A 15,451-nucleotide genomic window follows, 5' to 3' on the forward strand; every position below is an offset into this window, starting at 1 on the left:
AGGAGAATTGCATCTGCCAAATCCTGACCACCAGTAAACACTTGCGAAGGACCAATGTAGACTTCACTCGTTACAACATCATAAGCAAATTGCCCGCAAATAAAATCCCCTACAGTTTAGGATAATCACACAGGTTATGCAAGAACATATTTATGTCAGGATAGGCCTACCAGGCTCCAAGTCGTCACATATCTCAATCAGACAAAACAACTATAACCATATTGGCATAGCAATCGCACCGTGTGTAGCTGCTACTAGCTGCAACCTATGTATACAATGCATACTAGCTGGAGCACCAACCAGAATCAGATCACAATCGCTTAGGACCGTGGGTAACCTTTGGCCAGGTCATCACGAGCAAACAAAACCAGCAGCAAAGTTTACGTAAACCAATTTCTTACCTTATGTGGCCCTCCACATTCAGGCTAGATTATGTATCCATATCGTTATCCAGTGTCACAAACATGCTTTTTACTGAATAAAAATGTCAATTTTGGCTGTCTGTCTTGAAACTTCTTCAGTGCGTTCACACCAAACGCGACGGGGTGACAAGATCCCATACAAAGTTAACGTAGAGACGGGTATCAGGCGAATTTTTTGTTTGTTTTGATTTGTCGTGCCACACTTTCGCCGTGCACAGGCGAGCGCGTTCACGAGGATTTGTGGCGCGACAAATTCGCTCGAGTTGAAATATTTCAACTTTGACGCGAATTTCGCGTGATGACAGCCAATCAGCGTTCAACAGCGTGGCCACTGAGTGACATGTGTAACATAACAACCAATCAGCATTCAACTGTCAAACTCAGTGCAGTGCAGTCCGGGGTGAACTGCAGCATGGAGGAGAAAGTGATTGTTGCCGTTTGCGACTCTCGGAGCTCTATATATAATAGTATATAATATACCGTATTTTCCGGACTATAAGTCGCGGTTTTTTTGTAGTTTGGCTTGCCCTGCGACTTATATTTCGAAGCGACTTATATGCCAAAATTGTGCGTACATAATCTTCGGCCGCAAGATGGCACCGTCATTCATTAGGCCTACAACTGAACGCTGCAAGCCTACTGCACCACCGAATAAATTATATTCTCGTCGTCATCGTCCTCAATGTCCTCCGGTTCAACCAAAGCTACCCCAGCCTTAGCTGCAATGTTGTGCAACATAGCTGTCACACATATCACAGCGCATGACTTGGCCGGCGAAAACTGGAGCCCTCCGCTGGACTTGTGTCTAAAGCGCAACTTCCACCTCCCGATCGTGCGCTCAGGTTTAGGACCGCGGCGCATACGCGTCCGGTGGAATCCCGGTGTCACAGAATTCGGTATACTCTCAGAACTACGAGTGGGACCGACACACCTGTATTGCTATTGCAATTTTATTCAGTCTCTCCAGACTAAACGTTCTTGTTTAAATGTTTAAAAATAAATGCGACTTATACACCGATGCGACGTATATATGTTTTTTTCCTCGTCATGGAGCATTTTTTGACTGATGCGACTAATACTCGGGAGCGACGTATAGTCCGGAAAATACGGTAATATAATTGTATCGATCTACCGGTCGATCTTCGTTCCAATCCTCACCTATGGTCATGAGGGTTGGGTGATGACCGAAAGGACGAGATTGCGGGTACAAGCGGCCGAGATGAGAAGGGTGGCTGGCGTCTCCCTTCGGGATAGGGTGAGAAGCTCAGCCATCCGTGAGGAACTCTGATTAGAGCCGCTGCTCCTTTACTTAGAAAGGAGTCAGCTGGGTGGTAAGGATGCCCACTGGGCGCCTCCCTTGGGAGGTGTTTCAGGCACGTCCAGTGGGGAGGAGACCTCGGGGAAGACCCAGGACTAGGTGGAGAGATTATATCTCAACACTGGCCTGGGAACGCCTCGGGATCCCCCCGTCAGAGCTGGTCAATGTGGCCCGGGAAAGGGAAGTCTGGTGCCCCCTGCTTGAGCTGCTCCCCCCGCGACCCGACCCCGGATAAGCGGATGAAGATGAGATGAGATATAATTGTATATATAATATCACGGCCAAAAGCTCTGTGCGCCTCCGGATGGCCGTCGCACGGGGTGCTCTCATAGGGATTGGGCTTCTCTGGGTTTGTTTACCGGCGTTTCTATGGGATACTTCGGCTACTTGTTAGGAGCGGTGGCGGGACCTATTGTTTGCATTCCCGCCACCTAGGCTGGAGTGGTGGACCGGGGATTTTTTTTTACATTATTGTGGGAGTGACTGCTAAACATTCAGTGACGTTAATGTCACCTGTGTTGTTTCCCTTTTCCCTCGAAACTGAATTTCACCAAAATAATGGCGAATTCCGCTGCATTCCGCTGCATATTGTAAATGTGACTTGTGATTTGCCTTGTCCCTGTTACATGTTATATGTGCTGCAGAACAGGAACCTGCTGGAAATCAGTTATTTTACTGAGATAGGCCCGTTTTAAATTTAAATATTAGCCAAATTTTAATACTTTCCTGTATAATTTAAAAAATAAATAGAAATAAAAAAATATATATATCAGTAGATTCCGTTTTTATTGTCCAATTCCGTGATTCCGTCTGTGTTTTCGTTATAGCGGAAATCATAGGGCCCTAGTATCTGTATGTTGACTGATTTAGCTTGAGCATTTCATGCTGAAAATCTCACTTTTATATGTTACCTTATGGCTGAGAGACCTCACTGATGAAAGACTTAACCATTAGCAGTTCTGAGTGCTTTTTATTCTTCCTATATTCCCAGGTTGGACATATAATCAACCACAGCAGGGATTTGCTCTGTGAATTGACCAAACCTTTTGTTTGTTTGATTCTTCTCAGTGATTTGATGATGAGGGACAACCTGTTTGAGGTGGTTACCCAATCACGGACCTTCTACGTACAGGTGAATGTTCTGATAGGCTGAATTCTTTCATTCCTTTTCTTCTGATTGGACCTCACCTCAATGATATGTGTCCACATTCAGTGTTTTGGATAAACACCTAATCAGTGAAAAGACTGTGGCTTTACATCTTAAAACTAATGGGCCTTTTTTGCTGCTTTCGTGTTGCCCTGTCTCTCTCATCTTGTTTTTGGTCAGGTTGAACTAGCTTAGAGGTTGAGATTATTCTCCATAGGTCGATTAACGCAATCATTTTTTGCATCTAAAAATGTATTTTAAATACAAATTTTGAAGATCTATCTGTCTCTCTGTCTCTCTCGCAGTCGGACAGTCCAGAGGACATGCACAGCTGGATCAAGGCTATTTCAGGGGCTATTGTGGCTCAGAGGGGCCCCGGGCGCTCGGCCGCTACAGTGAGTACACCTCCCAGACCTGAGGGCCCCTTAATATCAGCAACCCAACCTGGACCCAACCTGGTCTCATAGGAATCTGTGAAATTACCACGGACGCTTAACTCCAAATCTGTGGAATCATCACGGAAAAACGCCAATTTCCGTGATATGGCCACGGATTTTGCTCCAATGCAAGTCATATATATATATATTAGAGCTGTCAAGCGATTAAAATATTTAATCGTGATTAATCGCATTAATGTCATAGTTAACTCACGATTAATCGCAATTAATCACAAATTATTTTTCTATGCGAAATATCCCTTGATTTTTTTGTCCCATAATTCTTCTCATTTTAATTCTCTTATCAACATGGTGAAGTGCATCGGCTTGCCTTGTGTAAATGATTTTTTATTGATAACAACATTGGCATATACTGATCAAAACAGGACGAAACAAAAAAAGAGCCTATAGTGCAATTAAACGACTGCTTTGAACAAATGTCATTTGAACATAGCAGTCAGGCTACTGCTTCTTCGTTTTGAGCCAAAGAAAAAAAAAAAAATTATTATTATTTTTTTTATATAATAATTGCGTTAATCGCGCGATAAAAAAATTAACGCCGTTAAAATTGGTTTGCGTTAACGCCGTTAATAACGCGTTTAACTGACAGCTCTAATATATATACATATATATATGAATAAAATTCATATTGACGATATGGCACTATATCTCTATTCTCATCAATGCACCAATCTTGAATTAAATAGATCATTTTCGTTGCTTTGAGGAGGTCTGGTGGTCTCTGTATATAATAAAAAATAATCAAATATACATACCGAAATAAATAAATATATATAAATATGTATTTGTATTTATTTATATATCTTGGAACCCTTCACCTTTATTTGTGCGAGGTTGGACAGAGTCATCCTCCTGCGCTGTGGTCATCAGAAGGAAGAGGAAGTCATTTGACAGGGTGTCATTTGGCCCCTGAGTGGGGGTCAAAACAACAGCCATCACAGATGTGTGTTGTTCTTTTCTTTTTTTTTATCAATACTATTTTAACATTTCGGTAGAAAAATATATTTATTAGTAATTAGCTGCACAACAAATCTTCTAGAAAACCACTGGATTCATCTCTCAGTAATAAGTGGCCCAGTGGGCTGACATCAGAACACCGGTAGATAAAGCATAAACCGTTTTTTTTTTTCTAGAGGGTAAGGGGCAGAGCAGGTGTTGCCCCCAGACATGTCTGAGTTGTGCTTGGGTGCGTGTGGGGACAGCTGGTTTATCGGGGTGATTATGGCCCAATGCACCCTCTTTGTTTTTAAAGGGTGCAGCCTTAACCAGCCAAGATTGGGTGTGATGGACAGATGAGGCTGCTTCACCCAGCCATCCCCAGCCACACTCGATAACAACAACAACATAACGTGATCATAACAGGGACATCTCAGGATACTACGATATAACTTCATATCACGAGAACAAATAACAAACACCTAATGTCTATTTACCTTCACCCAGTGTTACGGAATGTGCATGAACCTGTTGCCATATTTGATATTGTTTATTTTGCATTATTTCAGCTTTTCTTTTTCCCAGGTATAAATTCCCATACCTGTTGTGGTTGTGTCATTCTGATGATGACATCAGAGGTTTGGTTTATTTTCTACACAATAAGGCCATGTCATTTGTCCACATAACTCGACCACACACCCCCAGCACCTCTCTCTCCCCCTCTCTACCCTCCACACAAAGGAGCCTCTCCCCCTATATTTGTCTCTCTATCCTCATCTGTCCCAAAACTTTCTCCTCCCTCCCTTTGGTTTTTAAATCACAAAGTACCATTCTGAAAGGAAGACTTGGCTCCAAAATGGAGTTCAGCTCCAACATGGAGGCCGCGCGGGGCCTGAAGACACTTCATTCTTTGAGACTGAGCTTTGCACTGTGTTGTTTTCAGATACGTCAGGCAAGGAGGCTGTCCAGCCCTTGTATTGAGAGGTATACCACGATCTACAGTGGGGAATGCCGCACGTATGTGACCCCGCCCCGACCCCTCTATACCTCCCTTCGTTCTAGTTTAACTAGCCCCGCCCCTACTGACCCAGCTAGCCCACAACCCAGCACCCGCAGTTGCATGCTCACCTGCCAGGCCCTAGCTCCTGCACTTCTATTTGTATCTGTGTTGAGCCAGCAGCACCAGAACCCTGGAAGCACTGGCCCCGTCAGAACCAGAGGTCCTCTTTGGTCTTTTGATTGACCACGGTTAACTCTGAGCACCGTTCTAATGCTCGGTTTCTAAGTACTAGGATCTCACAGGAAACCATTAATAGTTAGCTAAAGTTTATATTTTAGTTCCATCCACTGACCATCACCGTCCCAACTATGCTAGCTACATTAGCATTAGCATACCTAAACACTCGTCCATGGTAGAACCGGCCAAGACCATCATTGTACTTTTAAGTTATTGATCTTGATCATAGAGTTATGTTCTATTGACCTGCCCTGTCCACAAATGCTTCCAATCAACAGTCGCTTATGCTTGTGTGCTTATCGTTAGCTTCCTGTTAGCAGCATAACATCATCCTCCATAAGCCATATCCCAAAACCGGCCTCCGTCCAGACGCTACAGGCCTAAGGTTGAGACCTGAATCGAATCGGACCCTTGCTAACCACCTGGCTACGACTGCTATGATCTCCTTGAGAAAGACAGTCACCATATCATGGCTCCACATCATAGCCCTCCCAATCTACTCATTTATTTTAGTATTGTCACTATACCCAAAGGTACAGGCTTATGAACATGCAGCTAGCTCTCTTGTCTTACTGTTTGTCTGTCTGCTGGTCTGTTTGTTTACCATTTGGTTTGTTGGTCTCTGTCCGTCAGTTTATATTGGTACTTTTAAACATTTCAGTCCCAGGCAATATGCAGAAATTAACCTAAACCGTGCTGATACTTTGCAACTCCAAGCCACCTCTTTTGCATATTATATCTGGCTTCAAATAACAATAATATCTGATAGTCATCCAAACACCCCCTGTACTCCACTGCTCACATATGGCAAATATTTCTGTTTGTATTGTGAGAGACTGACTGTGTATCTTTTGTGAGAGTGTGACTCTGAAATAATAACTTTCCCTGAACTGTCCCCGCTTGCCACTTCCTCCAACCGCTGCTCATCGCCCAATCGTGTGCCTTGTTGCTTCTGTGCTTCCTGAGCAACCACTTGGCAACGGCAGTGCTACCGTTTTGTGTACATGTCACTCAAAATGGGCCATCACACACAAAATATTGCTTTTCCACTGCACCCTCCACTACAACGTTTTTAAATGCAATGCTTGAAAAGAGCCCTCCGAGAGCTTGTTAGTACCGTCAGAACATGTTTGCCTGCATTGAACATGCTAATTATGTTAATAGCATGTCCCCATAGGCACCCAGGTCCTAGAGCTCTGCCACACTTGACATCATCGTCACGCTCCTTAAGAGACGTCAAGGCGCCTCCCTCATGGCCTACTGCAGTAAAACATATTTCAAAATGCTTGTGCTCTGAGCTCTCGAGGAACACTGCACGTTACCATGATGATGTTTCCAAGGCAACATGCGAAACCAGTCCATGCCGCACTGTTCCCCAAGCAGTTGGAAGTGCAAACTTATTTTATTGGCCCAATTTATTAACTGTTTTCCTTTCCGGCCACTGCACCTGGTTTAACCACTAAGACAAAAACCTGACATCTTCCCTTGGTCTTCTCTTCTCCTCGACTCCTCGACTCCTTGAATGTCACTTCAAACGGGGAGAAACAAAACGTCCTCCAAATCTTTCCTCTCACCATGAAGATAATTGGCCACTCCTTCAGTGCTTAAGGAGGAATAAGAGTGGGTCTCTGCTGAAGGAGCGTTCAGCTGTGGCAAATTTGGGTCTAGGCTGTTACATACAGGCTGTTACATACAGGCTGTTTCAGACTGGCTGTAAGGTGCCAAGACACGTTTTGTCGGTCAGGTTTGAGATGTGGTGTGACGGCTAAAGATTAGCTTGCCCTCTACAGACCTATTCAGTCTTACCCATGCCTAATGGGTCTGATTTTCAAACCCTCAAACCCTTACCATTCGACTACCGTCCATACATCCAGTCATTGCTCCGTTCCCATGGCAACTCATCATTCAATCAATTAATCGATCATCTAACCGTACATTATTCCACTCATATACCAATTGTGTCATCTATCCATCCCAACTTCAACCAATCTGTCCTACTTTGAACAAATATTTTCCCTTTTGGTCAAAATTTTCCTTTTTGCTCATTTCTGTCATTATCCCCTTCTTACCTCCCTCTGCCTTCACCTCCCTCCCTCCCTCCTCCTCCCCCTCTCTTTTTATTCCACTCTCCTATTTTCCTCTCCACCCCCCCCCCCTCTCTCTCTCTCTCTCGCTCTTGCTCTCTCTCCACTCTCTCTAGGACCCCGGACCGGCCCAACCCCCTGATGCGGAGCCACACCTCCCACAGTGCGCCGCCACCCCAGCGGACGCTGAGCCTGACGCTGGACACATCCCCCACGGCGCCGGGCCACTTCCTGGGCCTGTTGCCGTGGCGGCTGAGCGGCGTGGGGGTGGGTGCGGCCACGGCGATGGCCCTGATGCGGGCCCCGGCGCACTCCCGCCTCTCGCTGCAGGAGACGCGGCGGCGCTCGGGCAAGTGAGCGAGGAGCGGGAGGGGTCGCCGTGGAAACGCCGCAGCAAGGAGCCCGAGTCCACGGCGGGCGCTGGCGAGCGGCTGAAGAACTACAACGCCGAGGAGTCCGACGTTAAGACGAGCCTGGTCTGACGTCGCCCTGACAACCACCACGGGGCCACACACACACACACACACACACACACACACACACACACACACACACACACACACACACACACACACTGTGGGGCACCATCAGATAAGTTGTGATTCTTCGACACACACGTTTATGCCCAAAAGCCAAATGAATCCTCCCCTCCTCCTCTGTCGTTGCTCTTATTTATGACGTGTGCTGCTGCACCCGTCAGCGCTTCATCCGCGAAAAAGAAACAAGAAAAATGTATACTAAGAAAAGCAGAGGACTACAAAGCATATTTCTATAGCCCAAACGCGGTGGTGCTGCCCTAACTGTGGTGACAATGGACGTGTCAGAGTATGAGTCAGTGACCTGGAGGTTGTCTCGGTCTGATCCATCCTGAGGAGGGCAGCAGTCTGAAGCAGCAGATTAGAGGTCGTCTCAGCCTGATCCACCCAGAGGAGGGCAGAAGCCTGGAGGTCTGATCCACTCTGAGGTGGGCAGCAGTCTTCACATCCTGTCGCTGTCTTTTCTAACGTTTCAGCCGAAATTTCAGAATGTAGGGCATATTTTTATCGACAATACACCTACCGTTGAGACGGTAAAAAATAAAGAAAAGATGGTTGTCTAGCAACAGCTAGGACATAGCTTCTAGCAATAAAGAAAACTGTACAGATCTTCTTGAATTGAGTGTAGCCAGTGTCACCTATGTAGACGTTAAGGTAGGGAGGTTGGTTGATTGCGCTAACGCCTCCATTATAGTGAGGTAGATCCCTGTAGCCTGTAGACGCTAGGTCTGTTGGTTTATACCACTCAGAGTCAGCGAGTAGTCCCTTGGTTATGGTGGGGTGTGTTTTTAATCTGTTGTACTTGTATTCCGGATTTGTGTTGTTTTTACTCACAATGTGAAAAAACAAAAGAACATTTAGGAAAGAATGTGAGTATATTTGTAAGTTACTGCCCTTTATAGAAACGTGCATGAGTATGCACGGTAAATTCACTCTATTATTTCTTTCTCGCTCTCCTGTCTTTTGACGTCGTTCTGTTCTCCCGTTAGCTCTCCGTTTAACACAAGCTGCGTAAAAAGTGCCTGTACTGTTATTTACAATTGGACATTGGGATCATAAAATAAATTTAACATTTTTAGCCGTTCCATATGTGTGCTCAATGTTCTTAGAAAAAAATTCAATCTTTTATTTATGTTTCAGGCTTGAAAATAAATATAAATAAAAATGACTTTTTACAATTTTGCCTATCCTGTTCTATTCAAGCATATCGGTATTAGAGAATTAACAGGAAATGTAATAATTATTCTTTCTGTGATTCCAAAGCTCAGTTAATAAGACACTTTGATGATTACGTTTAGAATAGCAAAGGGTAATGACTTAACTTCTGCTTGGACTAGTGACTTAAGGAGCTTGTAAAACTCTGGAGTGAATGAGAATGATACATCTGAAAAAACATTACAAAAGCCCAGGAAGTAAATGGTTTACGATAACATTCGGACAGAAGAACAATTAAGTATTTCTTGCTGGAATTGGACAAGTGGACCGTGGCGAGAGCGTGAGAGATGGCCCCCTCTGGTGGTGTAACTGCGCAGTAACATTGCTTTTGAGCGACACTCATAGACTATCCTAGTTTGAGAAAGTGTCTGCTTTATGTTTCTCACGCTAAATGTAAAATGCAATATGAAATACAAAAAATCCACAACTCACGTTGGCAATCCTATCAGAAAAATAAACAATTTATGTGATTGTGCGGTACTCCTAAGGATAACTGTCCTTTGTTACAGAGTTCTAACGGGTGAACACAGGCTTGAACGCTTTTAATTAAGGACACTGACATGCTGACAGACCCATAATGGAGCTAATAAACTACACCCTAACCCTGTCCCTCACTCCCCGGTGATGGTGGAGTCGCCCTGTCCCTCACTCCTCTGTGATGGAGTCGCCCTGTCCCTCTCTCCTCTGTGATAGTCACCTTGTCCCTCACTCCTCTGTGATAGTCACCTTGTCCCTCACTCCTCTGTGATGGACTCTCCCTGTCCCTCATCACTCCTCTGTGATAGTCACCTTGTCCCTCACTCCTCTGTGATAGTCACCTTGTCCCTCACTCCTCTGTGATGGAGTCGCCCTGTCCCTCACTCCTCTGTGATAGTCACCTTGTCCCTCACTCCTCTGTGATAGTCACCTTGTCCCTCACTCCTGTGTGATAGTCACCTTGTCCCTCACTCCTCTGTGATGGAGGAGTCACCTTGTACCTCACTTCTCTGTGATGGAGTCACCCTGTCCCTCATGACTCCTCTGTAATGGAGGAGTCACCCTGTCCCTCAATCCTCTGTGATGGAGTCACCCTGTCCCTTACTCGTCTGTGATGGAGTCACCCTGTCCCTCATCACTCCTCTGTAATGGAGGAGTCACCTTGTCCATCACTCCTCTGTGATGGAGTCACCCTGTCCCTCCCTCCTCTGTGATAGTCACCTTGTCCCTCACTCCTCTGTGATAGAGGCTTATTAAATGATGTGTTGGTCTAGTCAGGCCCCTTCTCTCTGCAGACATCCAAGACAAATAAAAAGATGGTTTGGTCCCTCCCTTTAAACAATGACTCTCCCAGACCCTGCATCGTGGCTCCAAGGGATAGAAGCCCACTATTCACCTAGTACTGTGTGTGTGTGTGTGTGTGTGTGTGTGTGTGTGTGTGTGTGTGTGTGTGTGTCAATTTGCGCGTACGTGTGTGGGAAGTCTTAATGAGCAGCAGCATCAAATAAAAAAATTGGTCACACCACAAATTGTTTAATATTATTGGGGCAAAAATCTAATTGTATTCTGAGGCATTACAAATATTAAATACATCTGCCTCAGTAAAGCATTTAAATTAGATCCATCTTGTTCATTTAAATGGAATGAATCTATTAAATGTATATGCCTACTCTTAATTAATCCTAATATATTACAATGTTATCTCCTTTAACCTTCAGCAAGGTTTTTCCTCTCTGGGAAGCCCTTTCAGATATAACAGTGTGATTACGTGCTACACAAACCAAATGGGCTTGACTCCAGTTTGGACATACAGAGAGCATATGAGTAAGTAATGTGGTTCCTCTTAGTTACATGGCCACCAATGTATTGATCACAACAGCACAACGCACACCAAAAACTCACCAAATCACATCCAATCGCCGCTACTGCGGTTGTTATGAGTTTTTGTGCCAGATGGCTGTGTTTGTGTGTGTGAGTGTGAGCTGAATTATATTGTTAATGCCTAATTTCCATTCAGAATGAACTTGAATTTCGGGGAAAGTCAACTTGTGTGTGTGAGTCATGGAGTTTGAACACATGCGGAACATGTGTGTAAAAGAATGTCTAGCTAAGCCGTGAAGAAACATGGCGGACATTGTGTTTGCATCTCGTACGCGAGCTCCCGCCCCCCTCATTTCTTACGCCCCGTGCCCACTACCTCCGTCAGTTGTCCGTTGCCCATTGACTTTGAATGGGGACGGTCGCGCAATGCATTGTGGATCCGTCCGTTGACTTGGAGCGTTCGCCACCGTCAAAAAGTTGAAAAATGTTCAACTTTTTCGGCAGCGACGGTTCCGTCATCCAATCAGATCGCGTATGCAAATTTAAGCACTGTGACGCGACTCGGGCTCTGACGATACTGGAAAGCGGGAAAGCGGGTCTTCTTGCCTCGCAACAAGCAGGAAGAAGCGGGAAGAACCCGGCGAAGCGATTTGATTGGCTGACGGTTGCCTCTGCAAAGACTACTCCCCCATCCGTCAGCCACGCCTTCCCACGTCCGTTGACTGACGGTGCAGTGGGCACGAGGCGTTATTGGTGGGCTTACAAATGTGCGGAACCAATGGTTTGTAGTCCTCGGCCCTTCTATCATGCAAGCAAAGTTCTACTGACCAGTCACGCCCCGTGCCCACTACCTCCGTCAGTTGTCCGTTGCCCATTGACTTTGAATGGGGACGGTCGCGCAATGCATTGTGGATCCGTCCGTTGACTTGGAGCGTTCGCCACCGTCAAAAAGTTGAAAAATGTTCAACTTTTTCGGCAGCGACGGTTCCGTCATCCAATCAGATCGCGTATGCAAATTTAAGCACTGTGACGCGACTCGGGCTCTGACGATACTGGAAAGCGGGAAAGCGGGTCTTCTTGCCTCGCAACAAGCAGGAAGAAGCGGGAAGAACCCGGCGAAGCGATTTGATTGGCTGACGGTTGCCTCTGCAAAGACTACTCCCCCATCCGTCAGCCACGCCTTCCCACGTCCGTTGACTGACGGTGCAGTGGGCACGAGGCGTTAGTAATGTAAGGGGACACAGCTGGGCCATGGGAAGACTTGGTTAGACTGAGGGAAGAAAAATCGATTTTTTTTATTTTATAATAGCGGTTTTAGAACGATAGAACGCCGGTTTCTGCATCGGTGAAGTATTCCTTTAAATACCATCAATCTTCTTAACCTCTTTAAAGTCAACGCCAGCTCGACTTTACATCATGAATCAAAACTCCTTACGACTGGCGCGGAGGTTTGATTGACAGGTCTGATGGCCCTCATTCACCCCTAATTACTATCCACCTTATTCCGCGCGTAAACAAGGGGGACGCCACATTGGTTCCGTTTTGTGTTCCATCTTCCGGTTGAGCAACTCTCAGAATAGCATGTTATCAGTGGCACAATACACTAGCAATTTTAGTCAAGATGACCAGCATTATTTGTTCCGTGCGGGGCTGCCATAACAACTAGAATAAAAGACGGGTGTCCTTGCAACAATACTAAGTTGTACACCGGAAAACCAGGGCAGAATGTTGTGGAGCAACCTTCAATCTTCATCCTCCGCCATCCAGCGATGAGGACCGGCGTATGTGCCTAAAGGCGCTAAATTCGAAGACCATCAGACCAACACCCATACCCTGAGACATGGTTGGGATATGTTATTCCTCCGGCGAAAAAGGCTCGTCGGATGCTTGTGAGGCTCCAAGGTGAGATAACATTTTAGCATTAACAGCTATCAATTTCGCTAGTCGTTAGCCAGCTAGCGTCTAATGAGTATGATCATCATATACCCGTAACTATGCCTTGGCTTGACCTCAGTAAATCAACAGCCTTACAAGATACGATCAGTTCGAGGCTTTCTAATTTGATTTCCAGGACTGGTTATGTTGAAAAGCAGCCAAATGATTAACCTTATCGTTGATAACTTACTGATGTCTGATGCTGTTATTTCTACAAAACCCTCAACCAGCTCTGCAATCCAGGAGACTGATGGGATGACACACTGTGATGCTTCTACTCAGGGGAAGTAAACATTCATGGAAGATCTTATCAATGCTGTCAGTGACTCATTCCATTGTCCTCTCCTCCATGACCAGGCAACACAGTGTCCTGAACAACATCTTGTACACACCGAGCATCTCCGGAATGATCGGCTGTGTCTACTGTACACTGGGTTGTCAGTGGATGCCTTTGAGGCTTTATCCGACGACCTGAAAGAAGGATGCAGCATCTCTCAGCTACATCCCAAGGATCAACTGTTGATGACCCTGATGGAGCTCCGGCTGAACCTATTGCAGGACGACATCGCAGAGAGGTTCAGAGTGTCTCAGTCTGTGGTCAGTAGGATAATCTCTCAGTGGCTGGACTTCATGGAGGAGAAGATGAGATGCTATGTTCCATGGCTAACCAGGGAGACGATCCAGGCAACAATGCCACAGAGCTTTAAGGAAAATGATCCCAGGGCTCCAGACTTATTATTTTCACTAGGAGCACTGTGGCCCCTAACTGAACATTTTAGGGGTGCAACCAGAAATTTTAGGGGCACACACCGTTAATTAACATGCCAACCAAATATTCACATTTCTGCAAATTTTCACTGTATAACTAATAACTATTTTACGGTGCCCCTCTGGTGACATGGGTGAATATTTATTCATTTGTGGCCACTGAATAATAATTTGTGGGCACACAATAATAATTTGTGGGCACACAATAATAATTCGTGGGCACAAAATAATAATTTGTGGCCACAAAATAAATAATTTGTGGCCACAACATAATAGTTTGTGGCCACATAATAATAATTTGTGGCCATGAATTAGTAGCCTATGTTGTGGCCACGATCAAACTAGGAGCTTGTCGGCTGTAGGCCTATACATTGGAGAACTTGGAGAACATGGAAAACTTAGAATTCATTTTGTTTTATTTTCATTTAGGGATGGATTATAATCAAATACTTAAGTCATTCACGGTTAGGCATGGAGTCATAATTAGCAAGAGACACCTAATTCGGCTGCTAAAAATGCATGGCTTGACGCGCAAAGTATATGCTGATCTCGGGGAAGTAATAGATTTCATTATTCAGTAGCTGAAAGGGCCTGGGAGACTTCCCGGATACAGATGGATGCACCAAAAGTGCTTGTCAAATGGTATTTGTGCAAAAAAGGAAGATGTTCGTATTATTCTTTCAGCCTTTTACCCTGACGCATCGGCCATTCGTCGTTCCAGAAGACTCAGCCGTAGACAGTATTTTGACCCAGGACCCAACTACATCTGGCATATAGATGCTTATGTTAAATTAAAGCCACATGGGATCTGCATCAGTGGGTGCATTGATGGCTTTTCGCGGAAAATCATATGGCTGAAAGCCGCCTACACAAGTAGCGACCCACGCGTCATAGGGGGTTACTTCATAGGGGCCGTGGAGGCGTTTGGTGGCTGTCCCCGAATTGTCTGCACTGATTTAGGGACGGAGAATGTGGTTGTCCGAGATATCCAGACTTACCTGCGCAGCAGTGATGTTGACAGTAGAGCAGGTGAAAAAAGCTACATTGCAGGAGCAAGTACTTAAAATCAGAGCATTGAAAGTATTTTCAATGCTAGTATTTTGCGCAAAGAAAGCAGGGAGCAATGGATACAACTCCTGGGAGAAATGAAAGACAAAGGCCTGTGTATTGGGGACTACCTGGACAAATCCCTTGTGCAGTTTTGCTTTCGGAACATTATTCAGGTGAGTTTGAAAGTATGTGGGCTAAGAAATGACAATTTGCTACAATGTAAAGTAGTCAGTGTACAGCTTGTATAACAGTGTAAATTTACTGGGGTAGCTTAAAATGTGGGTAAGCTTATATTAATTTCTCAATAATCGTGTCTACTTTCTTTTATGTTGGTCTGGTAGGACGAGCTAGATGAGATTAAGAGGGTCTGGAACAGCCACCGCATCCAGCCAACCAATAATCCCAACTGTTACTGTTGAAGATTAATCGAGATTCAAAACACTTAGACTAATTTAAGAGAGAGAGTGTAAAAGAAATCGAGGGGTCCGGAGCAAGAATTGAAAAAGACTTTATCGTGAAGAAAAACAACAACGATAACAGCCGAGTAG

The 15,451-nt window shown here is 45.1% G+C and overlaps 1 protein-coding gene and 1 long non-coding RNA gene across 4 annotated transcripts in view; both read left to right on the top strand.

Moving 5' to 3' along the window:
- The window catches only part of LOC130371681 (pleckstrin homology domain-containing family A member 1-like), a 31,040-nt gene extending 21,055 nt beyond the window's left edge, over positions 1-9,985 (top strand). The window contains exons 10-13 of one of the 3 annotated variants that reach the window (XM_056577538.1): positions 2,809-2,872; positions 3,193-3,282; positions 5,225-5,298; positions 7,719-8,059. In XM_056577538.1, coding sequence (XP_056433513.1) covers positions 2,809-2,872; positions 3,193-3,282; positions 5,225-5,298; positions 7,719-7,959 — 469 coding nt within the window. In that variant the 3' untranslated portion in view covers positions 7,960-8,059. Of the gene's footprint in view, positions 1-2,808; positions 2,873-3,192; positions 3,283-5,224; positions 5,299-7,718 lie in introns of all 3 variants that reach the window. The other 2 variants (XM_056577539.1, XM_056577537.1) reach the window with 2 other exon arrangements.
- A 2,407-nt stretch (positions 9,986-12,392) lies between these two features.
- On the top strand, positions 12,393-14,908 carry LOC130371685 (uncharacterized). The gene is made up of 2 exons (XR_008893221.1): positions 12,393-13,052; positions 13,316-14,908. It is a non-coding gene; the product is annotated as an uncharacterized LOC130371685 (long non-coding RNA).
- Positions 14,909-15,451: the final 543 nt, after the last annotated feature.

The sequence above is a fragment of the Gadus chalcogrammus genome, chromosome 18, assembly GCF_026213295.1.
Source record: "Gadus chalcogrammus isolate NIFS_2021 chromosome 18, NIFS_Gcha_1.0, whole genome shotgun sequence".
NCBI classification, from domain to species: domain Eukaryota; kingdom Metazoa; phylum Chordata; class Actinopteri; order Gadiformes; family Gadidae; genus Gadus; species Gadus chalcogrammus.